The sequence below is a fragment of the Chlorocebus sabaeus genome, chromosome 6, assembly GCF_047675955.1.
Source record: "Chlorocebus sabaeus isolate Y175 chromosome 6, mChlSab1.0.hap1, whole genome shotgun sequence".
NCBI lineage: Eukaryota > Metazoa > Chordata > Mammalia > Primates > Cercopithecidae > Chlorocebus > Chlorocebus sabaeus.
The window spans coordinates 3,222,730-3,240,563 of NC_132909.1; the positions used below are offsets into that span (position 1 = coordinate 3,222,730).

At 56.8% G+C, this 17,834-nt stretch overlaps 2 protein-coding genes across 3 annotated transcripts; both read left to right on the forward strand.

The window, feature by feature from the left end:
• The first annotated feature begins 166 nt into the window (after positions 1-166).
• DNAAF3 (dynein axonemal assembly factor 3) lies at positions 167-9,235 on the forward strand. 2 transcript variants are annotated; one of them, XM_073015924.1, is made up of 12 exons: positions 167-253; positions 359-447; positions 775-917; positions 1,313-1,406; positions 4,632-4,789; positions 5,077-5,259; positions 5,451-5,576; positions 5,682-5,804; positions 6,093-6,228; positions 7,070-7,181; positions 8,304-8,378; positions 8,461-9,235. In XM_073015924.1, exons 2-12 carry the CDS (start codon positions 363-365, stop codon positions 8,894-8,896), a joined length of 1,671 nt encoding a protein of 556 aa, XP_072872025.1. In that variant the 5' UTR covers positions 167-253; positions 359-362; the 3' UTR covers positions 8,897-9,235. The 2 variants fall into 2 exon arrangements, with proteins under 2 accessions (XP_072872025.1, XP_072872026.1); XM_073015925.1 differs by lacking the exons at positions 167-253; positions 359-447 and having other exon boundaries at positions 828-927; positions 8,461-9,011.
• A 1,042-nt stretch (positions 9,236-10,277) lies between these two features.
• Positions 10,278-16,224, forward strand: TNNI3 (troponin I3, cardiac type). Its single transcript, XM_073015926.1, has 8 exons — positions 10,278-10,440; positions 10,715-10,727; positions 10,890-10,973; positions 11,373-11,414; positions 11,686-11,817; positions 12,786-12,875; positions 13,726-13,902; positions 16,074-16,224. Exons 1-8 carry the CDS (start codon positions 10,430-10,432, stop codon positions 16,155-16,157), a joined length of 633 nt encoding a protein of 210 aa, XP_072872027.1. The 5' UTR covers positions 10,278-10,429; the 3' UTR covers positions 16,158-16,224.
• The last annotated feature ends 1,610 nt before the right edge of the window (positions 16,225-17,834 follow it).

Here is a 17,834-nt window from a genome sequence, read left to right on the forward strand (position 1 = left end):
TCTACACGTCCTCTTCTCCTAGGGGTGGGGGAAACCTGGCCCTCAGGGCCCCCATTGGCCAAAAGTTTGTAGAGGACGGGCCTCGCTCACTTTCATTGGTCAGTTGATCGCTGTGGTCCCATCCCCCATGCTCCCATTGGTTGATTGATCGAAAAGGGCGGGGACTCTGGGCAGCAGTTGCGGAGTGCCACGGGTCCACAGTGCTGCACTGAGCAGAGAGGAAGGGGCGTCCCGGAGTATTTGGAGGATAAAGGTGTGGGCAGGGTATCATGTGGAGGCAAAGGGGCGAGAAGTGCGGGGCGGTGAGAGGGGAGCGGGGCGGGCAATATGTGGGATTCTCAGAATGTCTTTTCCGCAGGGTGATGACCACACCTGCCGGCTCCGGCAAGGGCTTCGGCTCCGTGTCCTGGTGGGGCCTGTCCCCGGCGCTGGACCTGCAGGCTGAAAGTGAGTCCCAGCACGCAAGGTCTGATACACCGTCTGCCTTCCCAGCCTGAGCAGACGGCCTTTTAGAGCTGGTAGTCCCAGCGTCGGTGGCAGGGGGCGCGCTAACGTTCTCCAAGGATCCAACGGCGGAGGGCGCGCTCCCAGGGGCAGCCCCGAGGTCCTGTCTGCAGACTATGAATCCCAGAATACTCGAAGGAAACACCTCCCCTTAGAACCTAGGCCACAGGCGCGACGCCTACTGGGATTTGTAGTCCATTGTTGTAGGGGATGCTACGGTGGACGGTCCGCCAACCACCATGGTGCCCCAGCCGGCTTTCATCTTGCCAGGTCCTCCTGTGGACCCAGATTTCCAGGCCGATACGGTGCACAGCACCCCCGAGCTAGACGTGCTGCTTCTGGGCTCTGTGGATGGACGGCACCTGCTGCGGACGCTGTCCCGAGCGAAGCTCTGGCCTCGCAGGAGGTTCAACGTGAGCTGGGGTGAAGATGAGAGCCCAGATTCCCGAGTCCTTGAGGGAGGAAGGGATTGGAATTCTAAAACCTCAGGTCCAGGAATGAAGGGGCTGGAGACTCCTAGATCAGAGGGAGGTGGAAGTTGGGAGCGAACTCATGCGTCTTGGGGAAGGAAGGGGCTGGGGTTTGGAACTATTGGGTTCTGTAGTGGGGAAGAGCTCAAAGATCAGGTCTTCTGAGGAATGGAAGGAAAGAGGGCTCTGGGGACCCAGACTCCTGTGTTTGAAGGAAGAGGCTGGTGTACAGAACTCCTGCGTGTGTGGAAGGAGAGAGCTGAGGGCCTGCTCTCCTGGGTCCCCTAGGGCCCGGGCAAACAGGTCTCAGAATTATTCTGCCCTGTCCATCCTTCTAGTTCTTTGTGCTGGAGAATAATCTGGAAGCTGTGGCCCGACACATGTTGATCTTCAGCTTAGCCCTGGAGGATCTGGAGAAGATGGGCCTGCAAGGTCTGTTGCTAGGACCCAGGCATTGTGACTGCTGGCCTCCTCCCCCTCCCTAGAGGGATTCTGGCATTTCAACGGTACAATTAACAAGTTTGGTTATTTTCCCGGGAGGCAGAGGTTGCACTGAGCCGAGATCGCGCCATTGCACTCCAGCCTGGGCAACGGTCGCAAAACTCCATCTAGAAAACAAAAATGTTTGGTATTTTGCAGTGTGGTACCTCTGATGGGGAAAAAAAAAAAAAAATCATATACATTTATTGATGATGGTCCCCTCTGATGTAATTTGCCATCTTAGAGCCTCAGCTTCTCCTACCTGTAAAATAGGGCTAAATATAATACATCTTAGAGCCACTTAGAAAATTCCAGGAGAGGCTGGGTGCAGTGGTTCACACCTGTAATCCCAGCACTTTGGGAGGCCGAGGCAGGCGGATCACGAGGTCAGGAGATCGAGACCATCCTGCTCAACATGGTAAAACCCCATCTCTACTAAAAATACAAAAATTAGCCGGGCGTGGTGGCGGGTGCCTGTAGTCCCAGTTACTTGGGAGGCTGAGGCAGGAGAATCACTTGAACCTGTGAGGCGGAGGTTGCAGTGAGCCAAGATCATGCCATTGCACTCCAGCCTGGGTGACAAGAGCAAAACCTCCATCTAAAACAGAAAAAGAAAACAGGTTTGTTTGTTTGTTTTTTGAGGCAGAGTCTTGCCCCGTTGCCCAGGTTGGAGTGCAATGGCACAGTCTTGGCTCCCCATAACCTCTGCCTCCTGGATTCAAGCAATTCTCCTGCCTCAGTCTCCCAAGTAGCTGGGATTACAGGCATGCACCACCATGCCCGGCTAATTTTTTGTACTTTTAGTAGAGCCGGGGGTTTCACCATGTTGGCCAGGATGGTCTCAAGCTCCTGACCTCAGGTGATCTGCCCACCTTGGCCTGCCAAAGTGCTGGGTTTACACGCTGAGCCATCTCACTTGGCCCCAAGAAAAAAGGTTTAATTGACTCACAGTTCCACAGGCTGTACAGGGAGCATGCATGGCTGTGAAGGCCTCAGGAAACTTACAATCACAACAGAAGGTGAAGGGGATGCAGGCACCTGTTCCATGGCAGGAGAAAGAGCAAGAGAGGCAGCAGGGAAGAGCCGCACACTTTCAAACAACCAGATTTTGTCGGAACTCACTATCACGACAACAGTAAGGGAGAAATCTGCCCCCAGGACCCTATCACCTTGCATCAGGCCCCACCTCCAACATTTGGGGATTACAATTCAACATGAGATTTAGATGGGACACAGATCCAAACCATATCAGTCATTAATAACCCAGAGAATTCAGAGTACAGATTGTTCAAAGTTCTTTTTTTTTTTTTTTTTTTTTTTTTGAGACGGAGTCTGGCTCTGTCGCCCAGGCTGGAGTGCAGTGGCCGGATCTCAGCTCACTGCAAGCTCCGCCTCCCGCGTTTACGCCATTCTCCTGCCTCAGCCTCCGGAGTAGCTGGGACTACAGGCGCCCGCCACCTCGCCCGGCTAGTTTTTTGTATTTTTAGTAGAGACGGGGTTTCACCGTGTTCGCCAGGATGGTCTCGATCTCCTGACCTCGTGATCCGCCCGTCTCGGCCTCCCAAAGTGCTGGGATTACAGGCTTGAGCCACCACGCCCGGCCTGTTCAAAGTTCTTAAACAGCTAGAACTAAACTGATCTATTTTACTAAAAGGCACACAGTTCTCTTCTATTAAGTTCTTAAACAACTAACATGAAACTATTTCTTTTTTTTTTTTTTTGAGATGGAGTCTCGCTCTGTCGCCCAGGCTGGAGTGCAGTGGCCGGATCTCAGCTCACTGCAAGCTCCGCCTCCCGGGTTTACGCCATTCTCCTGCCTCAGCCTCCCGAGTAGCTGGGACTACAGGCGCCCGCCACCTTGCCCGGCTAGTTGTTTTTTTTTTTTTTGTATTTTTTAGGTAGAGACGGGGTTTCACCGTGTTAGCCAGGATGGTCTCGATCTTCTGACCTCGTGATCCACCCATCTCGGCCTCCCAAAGTGCTGGGATTACAGGCTTGAGCCACCGCGCCGGGCACATGAAACTATTTCTGTGTCTATGTGTATATATATATATTATATACAATGAAAGGTATATACACTCATCAGTAACACTGGGGACTGGTTCCAGGACCCCTGCAGATACCAAGATCCGAGGATGCTCAAGTCCCTCACAAAATGGTGTAGTACTGCCAGGGGCAGTGGCACACGCCTGTAATCCTAACACTTTGGGAGCCTGAAGTGGGAGGACTGCTTGAGACCATGAGTTTGAGACTGGCCTGGTCAACATAGTGAGACCCCATCTCTACAAGAAATAAAATATTAGCTGGGTGTGGTAGCTAATGACTAGTCCCAGCTAGTTGGGAAGCTGGAAGGGGAGGGTCCCTTAAACCCAGGTGGTCGAGGTTACTGTGAACTATGATGGCACAACTGCACTCAGCCTGGGCAACAGAGTGAGACACTGTCTCAAAACAAAAAAAGATGTACTCACAAATAGCCTGTACACATCCTCCCATACACCGTAAATCATCTCTAGATGACCTATAATACAGGCCGGGCATGGTGGCTCACGCCTGTAATCCCAGCATTTTGGGAGGCCGAGGTGGGCGTGAGGTGGGCGGATCACCTGAGGTCGGGAGTTCGCGACCAGCCTGACCAACATGGAGAAACCCCATCTCTACTAAAAACAAAAACAAAAACAAAAACAAAAACAAAATTAGCTGGGGTGGTGGCCCATGCTTATAATCCCAGCTACTCGGAAGGCTGAGGTAGGAGAATCACTTGAACCCAGGAGGCGGAGGTTGTGGTGAGCCAAGATCGTGCCATTGGGCTCCAGCCTGGGAAACAAGAGTGAAACTCCGTCTCAAAAAAAAAAAAAAGATTACCTATAATATGTAATACAATGTAAATGCTCACACCATATTTTACAATTTGTATTTTTGTTTTACTGTTGTATTGTTATCTTTTGCCCCAAATATTCTGTGTCTGCGGTGACTGTGGAATCTGCAACTAATTCCCTCTTCTAGGTAGTTACTTATTTATTTATTTTCCCTGTTCTTCATGTAGTTTTTGGAATGCGTGGGGAGCTTGCAGGGGTTCATAGTTTTCGTTATATGACTATGACCTAACAACATATTTAGGGTCTAATTCCTGGGCTCCCTCCTCCGCACATTCCCCCAATTATCTCCCCCTCTCCCTAGAGCGGAGCGAGACCTTCCTGGAGGTGTGGGGGAACGCGCTGCTGCGCCCGCCGGTGGCCGCCTTCGTGCGCACCCAGGCCGACCTGCTGGCTCACCTGGTCCCCGAGCCCGACCGCCTGGAGGAGCAGCTGCCCTGGCTCAGCCTCGGAGCCCTCAAGGTGCCGCCGCCCGGCCTCCATCTGGGATCGGGTGGCCGCGGGAAGAATGGAAGTGCGCAGTCCAAAGGACGTGCGTTGATGGAGCAGGCGGCGGGTTCGGGAGTTCGAGTCCCAGTTTCCCGACTCCCACTGTGGGATTTGGCCTGGGGGCAGCAGGTGGCTTCTGCTTTCAGAACCTCAGTTTTTCCATCCGAGAAACGGGGGAATCGTTCCCCTGTTCCGGGATGGAAGAGAGGGTCAATTAGAAGTCTGCATCCCTCTCTCCCCACGCGTGCCTCGCCCCGCAGTTCCGCGAGCGGGACGCCCTGGAGGCCGTGTTCCGCTTCTGGGCGGGCGGCGAGAAAGGGCCCGAGGCCTTCCCCATGAGCCGGCTCTGGGACTCGCGGCTGCGCCACTACCTGGGCTCCCGCTATGACGCCCGGCGCGGTGTCAGCGACTGGGACCTGCACATGAAGCTGCATGACCGCGGGGTGAGGGGCACAGGAGGAGGGGCCGGGGGCCTGGACCCTGGGTCTGAGGGAGGAGGGGCTGGGGGTCTGGACTCCTGGGTCTGAGGGAGGAGGGGCTGGGGGCCTGGACTCCTGGGTCTGAGGAAGGATGGTGTAGGGGTCCCTCCATGCTGGGTTCATTGAGGGTCCCTTCTTCCTGCCCCCCACCCCAGGCCCAAGTCATTCACACCCAGGAGTTCCGACGCTGGCGGGACACAGGCGTCGCCTTTGAACTCAGGGACTCCAGCGCCTATCACGTGCCCAACCGGACCCTGGCGTCGGGTCGCCTCCTGAGCTACGTGCGTGTCCACTGCCTGTCCTGGCCCACTGCTGCTTCTCGGAGACCCAGGAGTCAGGGTCCCCAACCTCGACCTCACCCGCCTCCTCTCTCCCTCCTTTTCCAGCGCGGGGAGCGCGTGGCAGCGCGCGGGTACTGGGGGGACATCGCCACGGGGCCCTTCGTGGCCTTCGGCATCGAAGCCGACGACGAGAGCCTCCTGCGGACCAGCAACGGACAGCCGGTCAAGGTGCGCGGCGAGGCTGGGACTGGGGGTGGGAGTGGGGCTGGGGGTGGGTGGGTGCGCAAGGCCCCGCCTCCACCGCAGGCCCCGCCCCCAGCTCTAGACCCAACCCGTCGCTGGGCGGGGACGACTCCATTCAGGGAACAGGCCCCATCCCCGCGGGATAGGTCCCGCCCCACTTCACATCCTCCAAGCAGCTGCGGGAGTTCTAGTCCTGGACCGAGGACTCCCCGCGTTCTAAGCCCCGCCCCGCCATCCCGGCCCCGACGTCTGGCCACGCCCCTTCTACCCCAGACGGCCGGGGAGATCACGCAACACAACGTGACAGAGCTGCTGCGCGAGGTGGCCGCCTGGGGGCGCGCGAGAGCCAGCCGGGGGGACCCGGAGGAGCAGCAGCGCTCGGAGGCAAGCCCGGAGCCAGGGACTTCAGGTAAGTCCTAGATAAGCCAGGGACTCTAGGTAAGCCACAGAAAACAACAGGTAAGCCAGGACTCCAGGTAAGCCAGGGACTCCAGGTAAGTCCCAGATAAGCCAGGGACTCCAGATAAACCAGGGACTCCAGGTAAGTCCCAGATAAGCCAGGGACTCCAGGTAAGCCACGGAAAACAACAGGTAAGCCAGGACTCCAGGTAAGTCCCAGGTAGGCCAGGGACAACAGGTAAGCCAGGGACTCCAGCATCCAAGTGTTTCACACTGGAGTGTGGACTGACATGATTTGGAATGCCTGGGCAAGTGACAGCTTCTTGATATTCTGTCTTTTCCTCTCTCCTCTTTCTCTCCCTTTCCTAAATTCTGAGAGCATGCTTAGGATTCTGAATTCCACTAGTAGAATTCTAATCTTATCTGCAAAGGGCTAAGCTATCCAAAAATATTCTCACAGGGTGCTGGGTCCCAGTTCTCCCTTGGACACCCTCCTGCACCCCGGATCCGCGCTGGGCCTCCTTCCAGCCATCCTCCAACCTGGCCCTCCCTGAGTGTCTGTCCGACAGGGCATGTCACATGTGGCCCTGGCCACCCACCCTCTTTCCCTCTCTAGTCTCAGTTGCCTGATCTCTACAGTGAGCGTCTGCCTGCTGAGCTGACCTTCCCAGAACTTTCCAGGAATCCACCTCTGAGGAAAGATTTTTTTAAAAGCTTCAAGAGGACAAAAAGTGTTATCTCCAAGTCCTGTGTGCCTGCCCAGCTCTGCCCAGCTCTATGTATCTCTCTGGCTTTCTGCCCTCATGGCTCTGCCCGTCAGAGGTGACCCCTCTATCCCCTTCCTCCGGCAGCCCCCACCCCGGAATCATTCACTGTCCACTTCCTGCCACTCAATTCTGCTGAGACTCTCCACCACAAAAGCTGCTACAATGGCCGCTTCCAGCTCCTCTATGTGGCCTGTGGGTAAGCAGGAGGCATCTGTGCTCACAAAGACCCAGGATCAGGCCCCCAGCCCCTCCTCCCTCAGACCCTGGAACCCAAGCCCCAGGCCTTCCTCCCTCATACCCTGGAACCCAAGCCCCAGGCCCTCCTCCCTCAGACCCAGGAGTCCAGACCCCCAGCCCCTCCTCCCTCAGACCCAGGAACCCAAGCCCCAGCCCCTCCTCCCTCAGACCCAGGAGTCCAGGCACCCAACCCCTCCTCCCTCAGACCCAGGAACCCAAGCCCCAGCCCCTCCTCCCTCAGACCCAGGAACCCAAGCCCCAGCCCCTCCTCCCTCAGACCCAGGAGTCCAGGCACCCAACCCCTCCTCCCTCAGACCCAGGAACCCAAGCCCCAGGCCCTCCTCCCTCAGACCCAGGAGTCCAGGCCCCCAGCCCCTCCTCCCTCAGACCCAGGAACCCAAGCCCCAGCCCCTCCTCCCTCAGACCCAGGAGTCCAGGCACCCAGCCCCTCCTCCCTCAGACCCAGGAACCCAAGCCCCAGCCCCTCCTCCCTCAGACCCAGGAACCCAAGCCCCAGCCCCTCCTCCCTCAGACCCAGGAGTCCAGGCACCCAACCCCTCCTCCCTCAGACCCAGGAACCCAAGCCCCAGGCCCTCCTCCCTCAGACCCAGGAGTCCAGGCCCCCAGCCCCTCCTCCCTCAGACCCAGGAACCCAAGCCCCAGCCCCTCCTCCCTCAGACCCAGGAGTCCAGACCCCCAGCCCCTCCTCCCTCAGACCCAGGAGTCCAGACCCCCAGCCCCTCCTCCCTCAGACCCAGGAGTCCAGCCCCTCCTCCCTCAGACCCAGGAGTCCAGCGCCAGCCCCTCTTCCCTCAGACCCAGGAATCCAGGCCCCCAGCCCCTCCCAGGCCCCGAGCCCCTCCTCCCTCAGACCCAGGAATCCAGCCCCAGCCCCTCCTCCCTCAGACCCAGGAGTCCAGGCCCAGCCCCTCCTCCCTGGTCCCTGAGTCCAGACCTCCTGCTCCCTTCTTTCCCAGGACCCAGACTCCAGTGTTGCAGCCCCTCCTCCCTCAGTGTCTGGGTTCCCAGAGCCCCCTCCTCCTTCAGCTGAATCTCAGCTTGTCCTCTGTCCTCTCTGCAGGATGGTCCATCTTCTCAGCCCTGAGCTTGGGGCCTGTGTGGCACCTGGAGGGAACCTGATTGTGGAATTAGCCCGGTGAGCCAGTGGGCTGGAGGGCAGGGAACATCCTGGCTGGGGATCAAAATCTGGGTCCCTGACATGGCGCTTCCATCTGCAGGTACCTGGTGGACGTGCGGCAGGAGCAGCTGCAGGGATTCAACACCCAGGTCGGGGAGCGAGCTCAGGCAGCTGGATTCGCTCCACAGACCCGGGCCAGGCCCTCAGAGACCTTCGCACGTTTCTGCAAGTCCCAGGACTCGGCTCTGGGCAGCACTGACCCAGCTGTGGAGCCTGGAACGCCGTCCCTTGACGTCCTGGCCCAGCCTCTTGAAGCCAGCAGCCCAGCCCCTGAGGGCCTGACCCAGCCTCTGCAGGGTGGGACCTCACACTGGGAGCCCTGCCAGCTGCCCTCTGAGTCTCCAGGTTCACTCTCAGAGGTTCTGGCTCAGCCCCAAGGGGCTTTGGCTCTGTCCAACTGTGAGTCAGACTCCAAAACTGGAGTTGACCCAACCCCTAGATACCCCTTATCTCCAACTTCCAAAGTCAGGTTGTAGGATGAGAACCCGCTGATACCATTCTAAGCCCGCTGCTGGAGTCCTCAATTTTATTCTAATCATTCCCACTCAGTACCCGCCACCCCCACCCTGGGAGTGTTGGTAGAATTTCAAATTCTATTTCTGAGATTCTATTTCTAGAATTCTAGATTGTTCTCTCAGAATTCCAAATTCCACTTCTGAGGCTCTGAACCCAGTCTAGGATCTGACCCTGAGTCTCAAGCCCTTGACTTTGGCCCCCTTGTTCCCAGGCACCCCGTGGTTGACTGGGGGCTGGGGTATCTTCTCACCAGGGCCTGGTCAGCACCCAGATGGTTCAAGTAAAGCAAGTTATGTCCACCTCTCTGTGTGTCCAAGTGTCTTTCCTGTCCTATGTCCGTCTCCAGGGCTGGGAGAGAAAGACCCAGGAGTGGTGGACAGAGGAAGCCAGAAACCAGATTCCTGGGTTTCCGGGACTTGACCAGTGGGTCTGAGGGAGGACAAGACTGGGGCCTGGACTCCTGGGTCTGAGGGAGGAGGGGCTGGGCCTGGACTCCTGGGTCTGAGGGAGGAGGGGCTGGGGCCTGGACTCCTGGGTCTGAGGGAGGAGGGGCTGGGGGTCTGGACTCCTGGGTCTGAGGGAGGAGGGGCTGGGGGCCTGGACTCCTGGGTCTGAGGGAGGAGAGGCTGGGGACCTGGACTCCTGGGTCTGAGGGAGGAGGGGCTGGGGACCTGGACTCCTGGGTCTGAGGGAGGAGGGGCTGGGGACCTGGACTCCTGGGTCTGAGGGAGGAGGGGCTGGGGGCCTGGACTCCTGGGTCTGAGGGAGGAGAGGCTGGGGATCTGAACTCCTGGGTCTGAGGGAGGAGGGACTTGGGGTCTGGACTCCTGGGTCTGAGGGAGGAGGGGCTGGGGGTCTGGACTCCTGGGTCTGAGGGAGGAGGGGCTGGGAGCTTGGACTCCTGGGTCTGAGGGAGGAGGGGCTGGGGACCTGGACTCCTGGGTCTGAGGGAGAGGGGCTGGGGACCTGGACTCCTGGGTCTGAGGGAGGACGGACTGAGGCCTGGATTCCTGGGTCTGAGGGAGGAGGGGCTGGGGGCCTGGACTCCTGGGTCTGAGGGAAGAGGGGGCTGGGGGCCTGGACTCCTTGTCTGAGGGAGTGGCTGGGGTCTCCCAGGGTCCTAGGACTGAGGAAGGAGGGGGCTGGGAGGTTGGGCATTCTGTGGGTCTGAGGGAGGAGGGGTCTAGGACTCCAGGATCAGAGGGAGAAGGGTCCGGAGTCCTGTGCCCCAAGGTGGCTGGTGATCCAGCTGGAGCAGGGCCCACCCCGCCCCTCACGTGCCCCGTTATCTCGCATGGTGGGCAGGCGAGGAGGAGGTGACAGTATATTTAGTCTCTGTCCTCGCCCTTTATCTCAGTGTCCTCGGGGAGTCTCAAGCAGCCCGGAGGAGACTGACGGTCCCTGGGACCCTGAAGGTCACCCGGGCGGTCCCCTCACTGACCCTCCAAACGCCCCTGTCCTCGCCTCCTGCCATTCCCCGCCTGAGTCTCAGCATGGCGGATAAGTGAGTGACGCCCTAAGGCAGTGGGAGTTGGGGGCGACCTCTCGGGTTCCCAAGAGGGGTCAGAGCTGAGAGGCTGGACCCCTGGCCTGTGAGGTAGGGGTAGGGGCTCTTGGTTGAAGAAAGGAAGCGGGTTTGCGAGTCAGACTCCTGGAACCAGAGGAAGGGGAAGTGGTGTCCCCCGACCTCTTGGTCAGAGGGGCCTCCGGGGGTCCCTTAGGAGACAGACAGGACACAGCCCACCACTAACCCCCACCCCCGGTTTCTCTCCTTCCAGGAGCAGCGATGCGGTGAGAGCAGCGGGCTAAGGCGTGGCTGGGACCCCCAGGGCCAGGGTGGGCGCTGCAGTGAGGGGTCTGGGGCGGGAGGCTGCACCCCTAGCAAAGGGTGCGGTACGGTAAGGGCTGGGTGGCGTCTTGGTGGTGATGGGGTCCCCACTCCTCCAAACCCAGGCTGGGGAACCTCGCCCTGCACCAGCCCCAATCAGACGCCGCTCCTCCAACTACCGCGCTTACGCCACGGAGCCGCACGCCAAGGTGGGACGGGGCTTCCTGGGGGCCGAGTACAGGCGCTGGGGGGACCCGAGACCCTGGGGGGCGGAGCCAAGGCGGCGAAGGGGGCGGTGACTACGCGGAGAGGCTTCAGGGGCGGAGTTTTGCAGAGGGTCACACTCGGATTGGTGACAGCCGCCTGTGGGCGGAGCTCCGTTGCCCTTGGATTTACTTAGGGATAGATGGGAAGTGCCTATCCAAAGCCAGAGACCCGGATTGGTGGATGGGAATGAGGGGCGTGGCTTGTCATAGACTCAGGGCGCAAGTTGGAAGTGGGCCCAAATCTGGACCGGCTGGGGTTGCTGGGGGTGCCTTGAGGTCCCCTCCACCGTCGTCTCCGGATCCCCCTCCATGATGCTTCCTTGCTCCATCTCACCCTGGCAGAAAAAATCTAAGATCTCCGCCTCGAGAAAATTGCAGCTGAAGGTGAGCAGGGAAGGTACGGGGAAGGAGCAGGCACATGCTCAGGGGGCGGAGCTTGAGAGTGGGTGGGGCTTTCGGGGTAGGTGGGCGGGAGTGGGCGGGGGCTTGGCCGCTCGGGGCGTGGCTTTATCGGGGAGTCCTGCTCCGGGTGGGGCGGGGCCTTGGAAAGGTGGAGACGAAACTCGAGGGTTTAGAAGGGCAGAGGCGGTTCCCTACGCCTGGTCTTTATCCTGATGTCCCAGGTGGGCTGCGCTTCCCCCCCACCCCTCCGCAGACCCTGCTGCTGCAGATTGCAAAGCAGGAGCTGGAGCGAGAGGCGGAGGAGCGGCGCGGAGAGAAGGGGCGCGCTCTGAGCACCCGCTGCCAGCCGCTGGAGTTGGCCGGGCTGGGCTTCGCGGAGCTGCAGGTACCGGCTCCCAAGGCAGGTACTCCTGCCCAGCCTGGGATCCGAAGTTTCTAGTCCCCGGAATTCAGCAGAACAGCCTCTATCCCCTTTTCTGCTCGGGACTCAGGCGTCCAATATGTCTGTCCTTACCTAATTCTATATGGTTCGTGGGACTCCCGGCCCCTAACACCCTTTGTGTGCAGGTCTCTGGAGTCTTGGCTCCAACCTACTCCTTCAGGACCATGTGGCCCTCCTATCCCAGACAGGAGTCCAGGCCCCAGCCCCTCCTCCCTCAGAGCTGGATGTTCAGGCCTCAGCCCCTCCTCCCTCAGACCCAGGAGTCCAGGGCCCCAGCCCCTCCTCCCTCAGACCCAGGAGTCCAGGGCCCCAGCCCCTCCTCCCTCAGACCCAGGAGTCCAGGGCCCCAGCCCCTCCTCCCTCAGACCCAGGAGTCCAGGCCCCCAGCCCCTCCTCCCTAGACCCAGGAGTCCAGGCCCCCAGCCCCTCCTCCCTCAGACCCTGGAGTCCAGGCCCCCAGCCCCTCCTCCCTCAGACCCTGGAGTCCAGGCCCCCAGCTCCTCCTCCCTCAGACCCTGGAATCCAGGCCCTCAGCTCCTCCTCCCTCAGACCCTGGAGTCCAGGCCCTCAGGCTCCTCCTCACTCAGACCCAGAAGTCCAGGGCCCCAGCCCCTCCTCCCTCAGATCCAGGAGTCCAGGCCCCCAGCCCCTCCTCCCTCAGACCCAGGAGTCCAGGCCCCCAGCCCCTCCTCCCTCAGACCCAGGAGTCCAGGCCCCCAGCCCCTCCTCCCTCAGACCCAGGAGTCCAGACCCCCAGCCCTTCCTCCCTCAGACCCAGGAGTCCAGGCCCCCAACTCCTCCTTTCTCAGATCCAGAGTCCAGACCCCCAGCCCCTCCTCTCTCAGACCCAGGGGTTCGGGTCTCCAGGCCTCCGGGCTTCCCCAACAACACACACCACGTTCCTCCTCCAGGACTTGTGCCGACAGCTCCATGCCCGTGTGGACAAAGTGGATGAAGAGAGATATGACATACAGGCAAAAGTCACCAAGAACATCACGGAGGTGGGACGCATGGGCAGCTCGGGTACCTTCGGGGTAGTGAGATGCCTGGGACTTGGTCTCTGCCTGACCCCTTGCAGCTGCTTTTGGCTGCCCATCCCAGGAGACCCAGGACAACTGTGAGCCTGGCAGGGCTGGGGCAGAAGGATGAGTACAATATAGTCAAGGAAAGCTGTTGTAGGCAGAGGGAACAGCACATGGAAGGCCATGGGTGAGGAAACAGAAAATATGTTAGTGAACATGTTCAGGGCATCACATGTTGGTAAATTAGCTCAGGCATTGGCCAGGGAATTGTGATTTGCATGTAGCTGAACCAGGTTATGCCCGTGGTTTTGTGAGGTGAGGCTAGAGCGTATGAAGAGGGGGATTCAGTTCCAGGATTAGAAGCTTAGACTGGGAGCCTAAGCTGGGAAGAGACTGGATGAGGCCTCGGTACTGGAAGACGAGATAAGGAGAATAAAAAGGGAGTGTAGCCGGGCGCGGTGGCTCACGCCTGTAATCCCAGCACTTTGGGAGGCCGAGGCGGGCGGATCACAAGGTCAGGAGATCGAGACCACGGTGAAACCCCGTCTCTACTAAAAATACAAAAAATTAGCCGGGCGCGGTGGCGGGCGCCTGTAGTCCCAGCTACTCGGGAGGCTGAGGCAGGAGAATGGCGTGAACCCGGGAGGCGAAGCTTGCAGTGAGCCGAGGTCGCGCCACTGCACTCCAGCCTGGGGGACACAGCGAGACTCCGTCTCAAAAAAAAAAAAAAAAAAAAAAAAAAAAAAAAAGGGAGTGTAGGGTGGAAGAGTTGGGGGAGGGGGAATTGGAGGCAGGAGTATCCACACCCCTGTATACTGCCTCCCCCCAGATCGCAGATCTGACCCAGAAGATCTTTGACCTTCGGGGCAAGTTTAAGCGGCCCACCCTGCGGAGAGTGAGGATCTCTGCAGATGCCATGATGCAGGCGCTGCTGGGGGCCCGGGCTAAGGAGTCCCTGGACCTGCGGGCCCACCTCAAGCAGGTGAAGAAGGAGGACACCGAGAAGGTGAGTGTGGGCTAAGGCCAGGAAAGAGGATGCTGAGGGGAAGGGCTGTGGGTACCAACAACCCTGGGGCCTAGCCTGAGGGCAGACGGGGCTTGAAGTTGGGGGTAGAAGCAGCTAGCCAGTACAGGGTCCTCCGAAATGCAAGAGGAAGACAGGAAGTGCATTAGGGCTACAGGAAGTCCATGTAAGAGCAAAGAGGTGCATGAAGGGCTGGGTGCAGGGGCTCATGCCTGTAATCTTTGAGATTTAAAAAATTTTTTTTTAATTTCCTTTTTTTTTTTGGGATGGAGTCTCTGCTGCCCAGGCTGGAGTGCAACGACACCATCTCGGCTACTGGAGTGCAGTGACGCCATCTCGGCTCACCGAAACCTCCGCCTCCCAGGATCAAGTGATTCTCATGCCTCAGCCTCCCAAGTAGCTGGGACTATAGGTGCACACCACCACGATATTGTTTTAATTTCTACAAATTTCTTTTTAAAATTGATTAGTCATGGTGGTGGCATGCAGCTTCTCAGGAGGCTGAGGCAGGAAGATCGCTTGAGCCCATGAGATCGAGGGTGCAGTGAGCTATGACTGCACCACTGCACTCCAGCCTGGGCAATACAGTAAGACCCTATCTTAAAGAAGAAGATAGGAAAGACAGGAGTGGATGCCTGAAACCATGGATTGTACTGAACCCTATATATAATTTTTTTCCTACACAAACATACGTACCTATGATAAAGTTTCATTTCTAAATTAGACACAGTAAGAGATTAACAATAAATAATAATAAAAGAAGGCTGGGCATGGTGGCTCACGCCTGTAATCTCAACTTTGGGATGCTAAGGCGGGCAGATTGCTTGAGCTCTGGAGTTCGAGACCAGCCTGGGAAACATGCTGAGACTCTGTCTCTACAAAAAATACAAAAGTTGCCAGGTGTGGTGACTCATGCCTGTAATCTCAGCGCTTTGGGAGGCCAAGGCAGGCGGATCATAAGGTCAGGAGTTTGAGACCAGCCTGGCCAACACAGTCAAACCCCATCTCTAGTAAAAATACAAACATTCGCTGGGTGTGGTGGTGGATGCTTGTAATCCCAGCTACTTGGGAGGCTGAGGCAGGAGAATTGCTTGAACCTGGGAGGCAGAGGTTGCAGTGAGCTGAGATCTCACCACTGCACTCCAGCCCGGGCAACCGTGGGAGACTCCATCTCAAAAAAAAAAAAAAGTTAGCTGGGCATGATGGCACACACCTGTAGTCCCAGCTACTCAGGAGTCTGAGGTGAGAGGATAGCTTGAGCCCAGGAAGTTGAGGCTGCAGTGAGTCGAGATTGCACTCCAACTTGGGTGAGGGAACCAGACCCTGTCTCAAATAATAATAATAATAATAGTAAAATAGAACAATTATAACATATTGTAATAAAACTCATATGAATTGGTCTCTTTCTTAAAATATCCTGTGGCCCTGTAGTCACCCTTCTTTTCCTTGTGATGTAAAATGACAGTGCCTATGTGCTGAGATGAAGTGAGGTGGATGACATAGGCATTTGTGACCTAGCATTAGGCTACTATTGACCTGAGAATCCATCAAACTTATGAATTATTTCTGGAATTTTCCATTTAATATTTTTGGGCCATGGTTTACTGAAACCACACAAAGTAAAATTGCAGATAAGGATGAACTACTACAATAAGAAGGAAGGAGACAGGAAGTGCATAAGGCAGACAGAAAGTGTAGGGGAAAGATAGGAAGTGCAGGAAGGAGACAGGAAGTGGAGGGGAAAGATAGGAAGTGCATGAGGGAGACAGGAAGTGGATGGGGAAAGACAGAAAGTACATGAGGGAGACAGGAAGTGCATGAGGAAAGACAGAAAATGCATGGGGAAAGACAGGAAGTGCTGGGGAAAGACAGGAAGTGCATGGGGGACAGGAAGTGCATGAGGGGGACAGGAAGTGCATGAGGAAAGACAGGAAGTGCTGGGGAAAGACAGGAAGTGCATGAGGGGGATAGGAAGTGTATGGGGAAAATTGGCAGGGATTATCTTGAAAAGACGGGAAGTGCTCCAGAACTAGACACTTAGACAGGCATCCAGGTAAGTGTGGCCCCACAGGCTGGAGGGAAGACAGGGATTCTTGAGAGACTGGGGAGACCAGGAAGAGACCCTAACCTCTGACTCTATCGCCATCCTCCAGGAAAACCGGGAGGTGGGAGACTGGCGCAAGAACATTGATGCACTGAGTGGAATGGAGGGCCGCAAGAAAAAGTTTGAGGGCTGAGCCTTCCTACCTACTGCCCCCGCCCTGAGGAGGGCCCTGAAGAATAAAGCTTCTCTCTGAGCTGAAAGTGACTCCATGTCTATTACCCAGGGCTTAGGCAGGAGAGAGATGGGAAAACTGAGGGCAGGGCTCCCCCAAAGTCACACAGCAAGTCGGGGACCAGATGGATCTCCCATGTGGAGCACTCTTGGCTCTGTTATCCAAAAGAATTCCAGGGTTCATGAATTTGGAGAGGGGAGCTTTGTTTCTTAAGAAGCAGATCGGGCCGGGCGCGGTGGCTCAAGCCTGTAATCCCAGCACTTTGGGAGGCCGAGACGGGCGGATCACGAGGTCAGGAGATCAAGACCATCCTGGCTAACCCGGTGAAACCCCGTCTCTACTAAAAAATACAAAAATCTAGCCAGGCGAGGTGGCGGGCGCCTGTAGTCCCAGCTACTCGGGAGGCTGAGGCAGGAGAATGGCGTGAACCCGGGAGGCGGAGCTTGCAGTGAGCTGAGATCCGGCCACTGCACTCCAGCCTGGGCGACAGAGCGAAACTCCGCCTCAAAAAAAAAAAAAAAAAAAAAAAAAAAAAAGAAGCAGATCGGGTGCAGCACACCAACATGGCACAAGTATACATATGTAACAAACCTGCATGTTCTGCACATGTACCCTAGAACTTAAAGTATAATAATAATAATAAGAAGAAGAAGAAGAAGAAGAAGCAGATCACAACCTGCAAACTGGAAGCGTGGCTTCTTGCCAAAAAACAAAAGCAGGCACTTTAAGGGAGGGAAGGGCAAAGCAGGAATTTATGCTGAGTGGGTTGGCTACGTGCACGTATTCAACTGGTTATAGAAGGAGCTATGAATATTCATGGACAGGTGGACACACACATGTGTGACAAGCAAACATGCATTTTTTTTTTTTGAAATGGAGTCTTGCTCTGTCACCCAGGCTGGAGTGCAGTGGCACAATCTCAGCTCACTGCAACTGCCGCCTCCTGGGTTCAAGCCATTCTCCTGCCTCAGCCTCTCCAGTAGCTGGGATTACAGGCATGCACCACCACGCCCAGCTAATTTTTGTATTTTTAGTAGAGACGGGGTTTCACCATGTTAGCCAGGCTGGTCTCGAACTACTGACCTCGTGATTCACCCGCCTCGGCCTCCCAAAGTGCTGGGATTACAGGCGTGAGCCACCGTGACTGACCACAAATATGCATTTTACATGGTGGTAGAGGCTTAATATTTAAGTGCATCCCATTGAATACATTCGTATGGAAACATGAAGCAGGGATATGAAGGCACTCAGTGCACAGCCTCTGTCAAAAGTCAGAAACAGTCTGTGGTCCGTGGTATCTTATCAGGAGAAAGTTACTGAAATCAGTCTCTCATTCAACTAATGCTGTAGCTATGCCTTGTGGAACAGGGGGTTCAGTTAGTCAGCATCTGGCAATGGATGGCTGCAATTGTTGTAATATTGCATATCTTGCGGCCAGTGTTTGTTTAGCTGCTAGAAAAAGGAAAAGCCTTGTGGCAATTAGAACATAGTTTATTATATAAGCGTAGAGATGCGTGACTTAACCCTTGCCTGGCATGGCCTTAGGTCTTGTTTATAATTTGATATCTTATTGCCACAAACAGTTCATTCCATCAGTCTTCTGATCTCTATTGTCACAGCACCTCTGGCCCATGTGGA

Coding starts and splice junctions, on each gene's coding strand:
- DNAAF3 (XM_073015924.1), top strand. CDS start 363: ATGACCACACCTGCCGGCTCCGGCAAGGGCTTCGGCTCCGTGTCCTGG. Junction 918..1,312: donor GGCCTCGCAGGAGGTTCAAC/GTGAGCTGGGGT, acceptor CCATCCTTCTAG/TTCTTTGTGCTGGAGAATAA. Junction 7,182..8,303: donor CTCCTCTATGTGGCCTGTGG/GTAAGCAGGAGG, acceptor TCCTCTCTGCAG/GATGGTCCATCTTCTCAGCC.
- TNNI3 (XM_073015926.1), top strand. Junction 11,415..11,685: donor CGAGAAAATTGCAGCTGAAG/GTGAGCAGGGAA, acceptor ACCCCTCCGCAG/ACCCTGCTGCTGCAGATTGC. Junction 11,818..12,785: donor TGGGCTTCGCGGAGCTGCAG/GTACCGGCTCCC, acceptor TTCCTCCTCCAG/GACTTGTGCCGACAGCTCCA.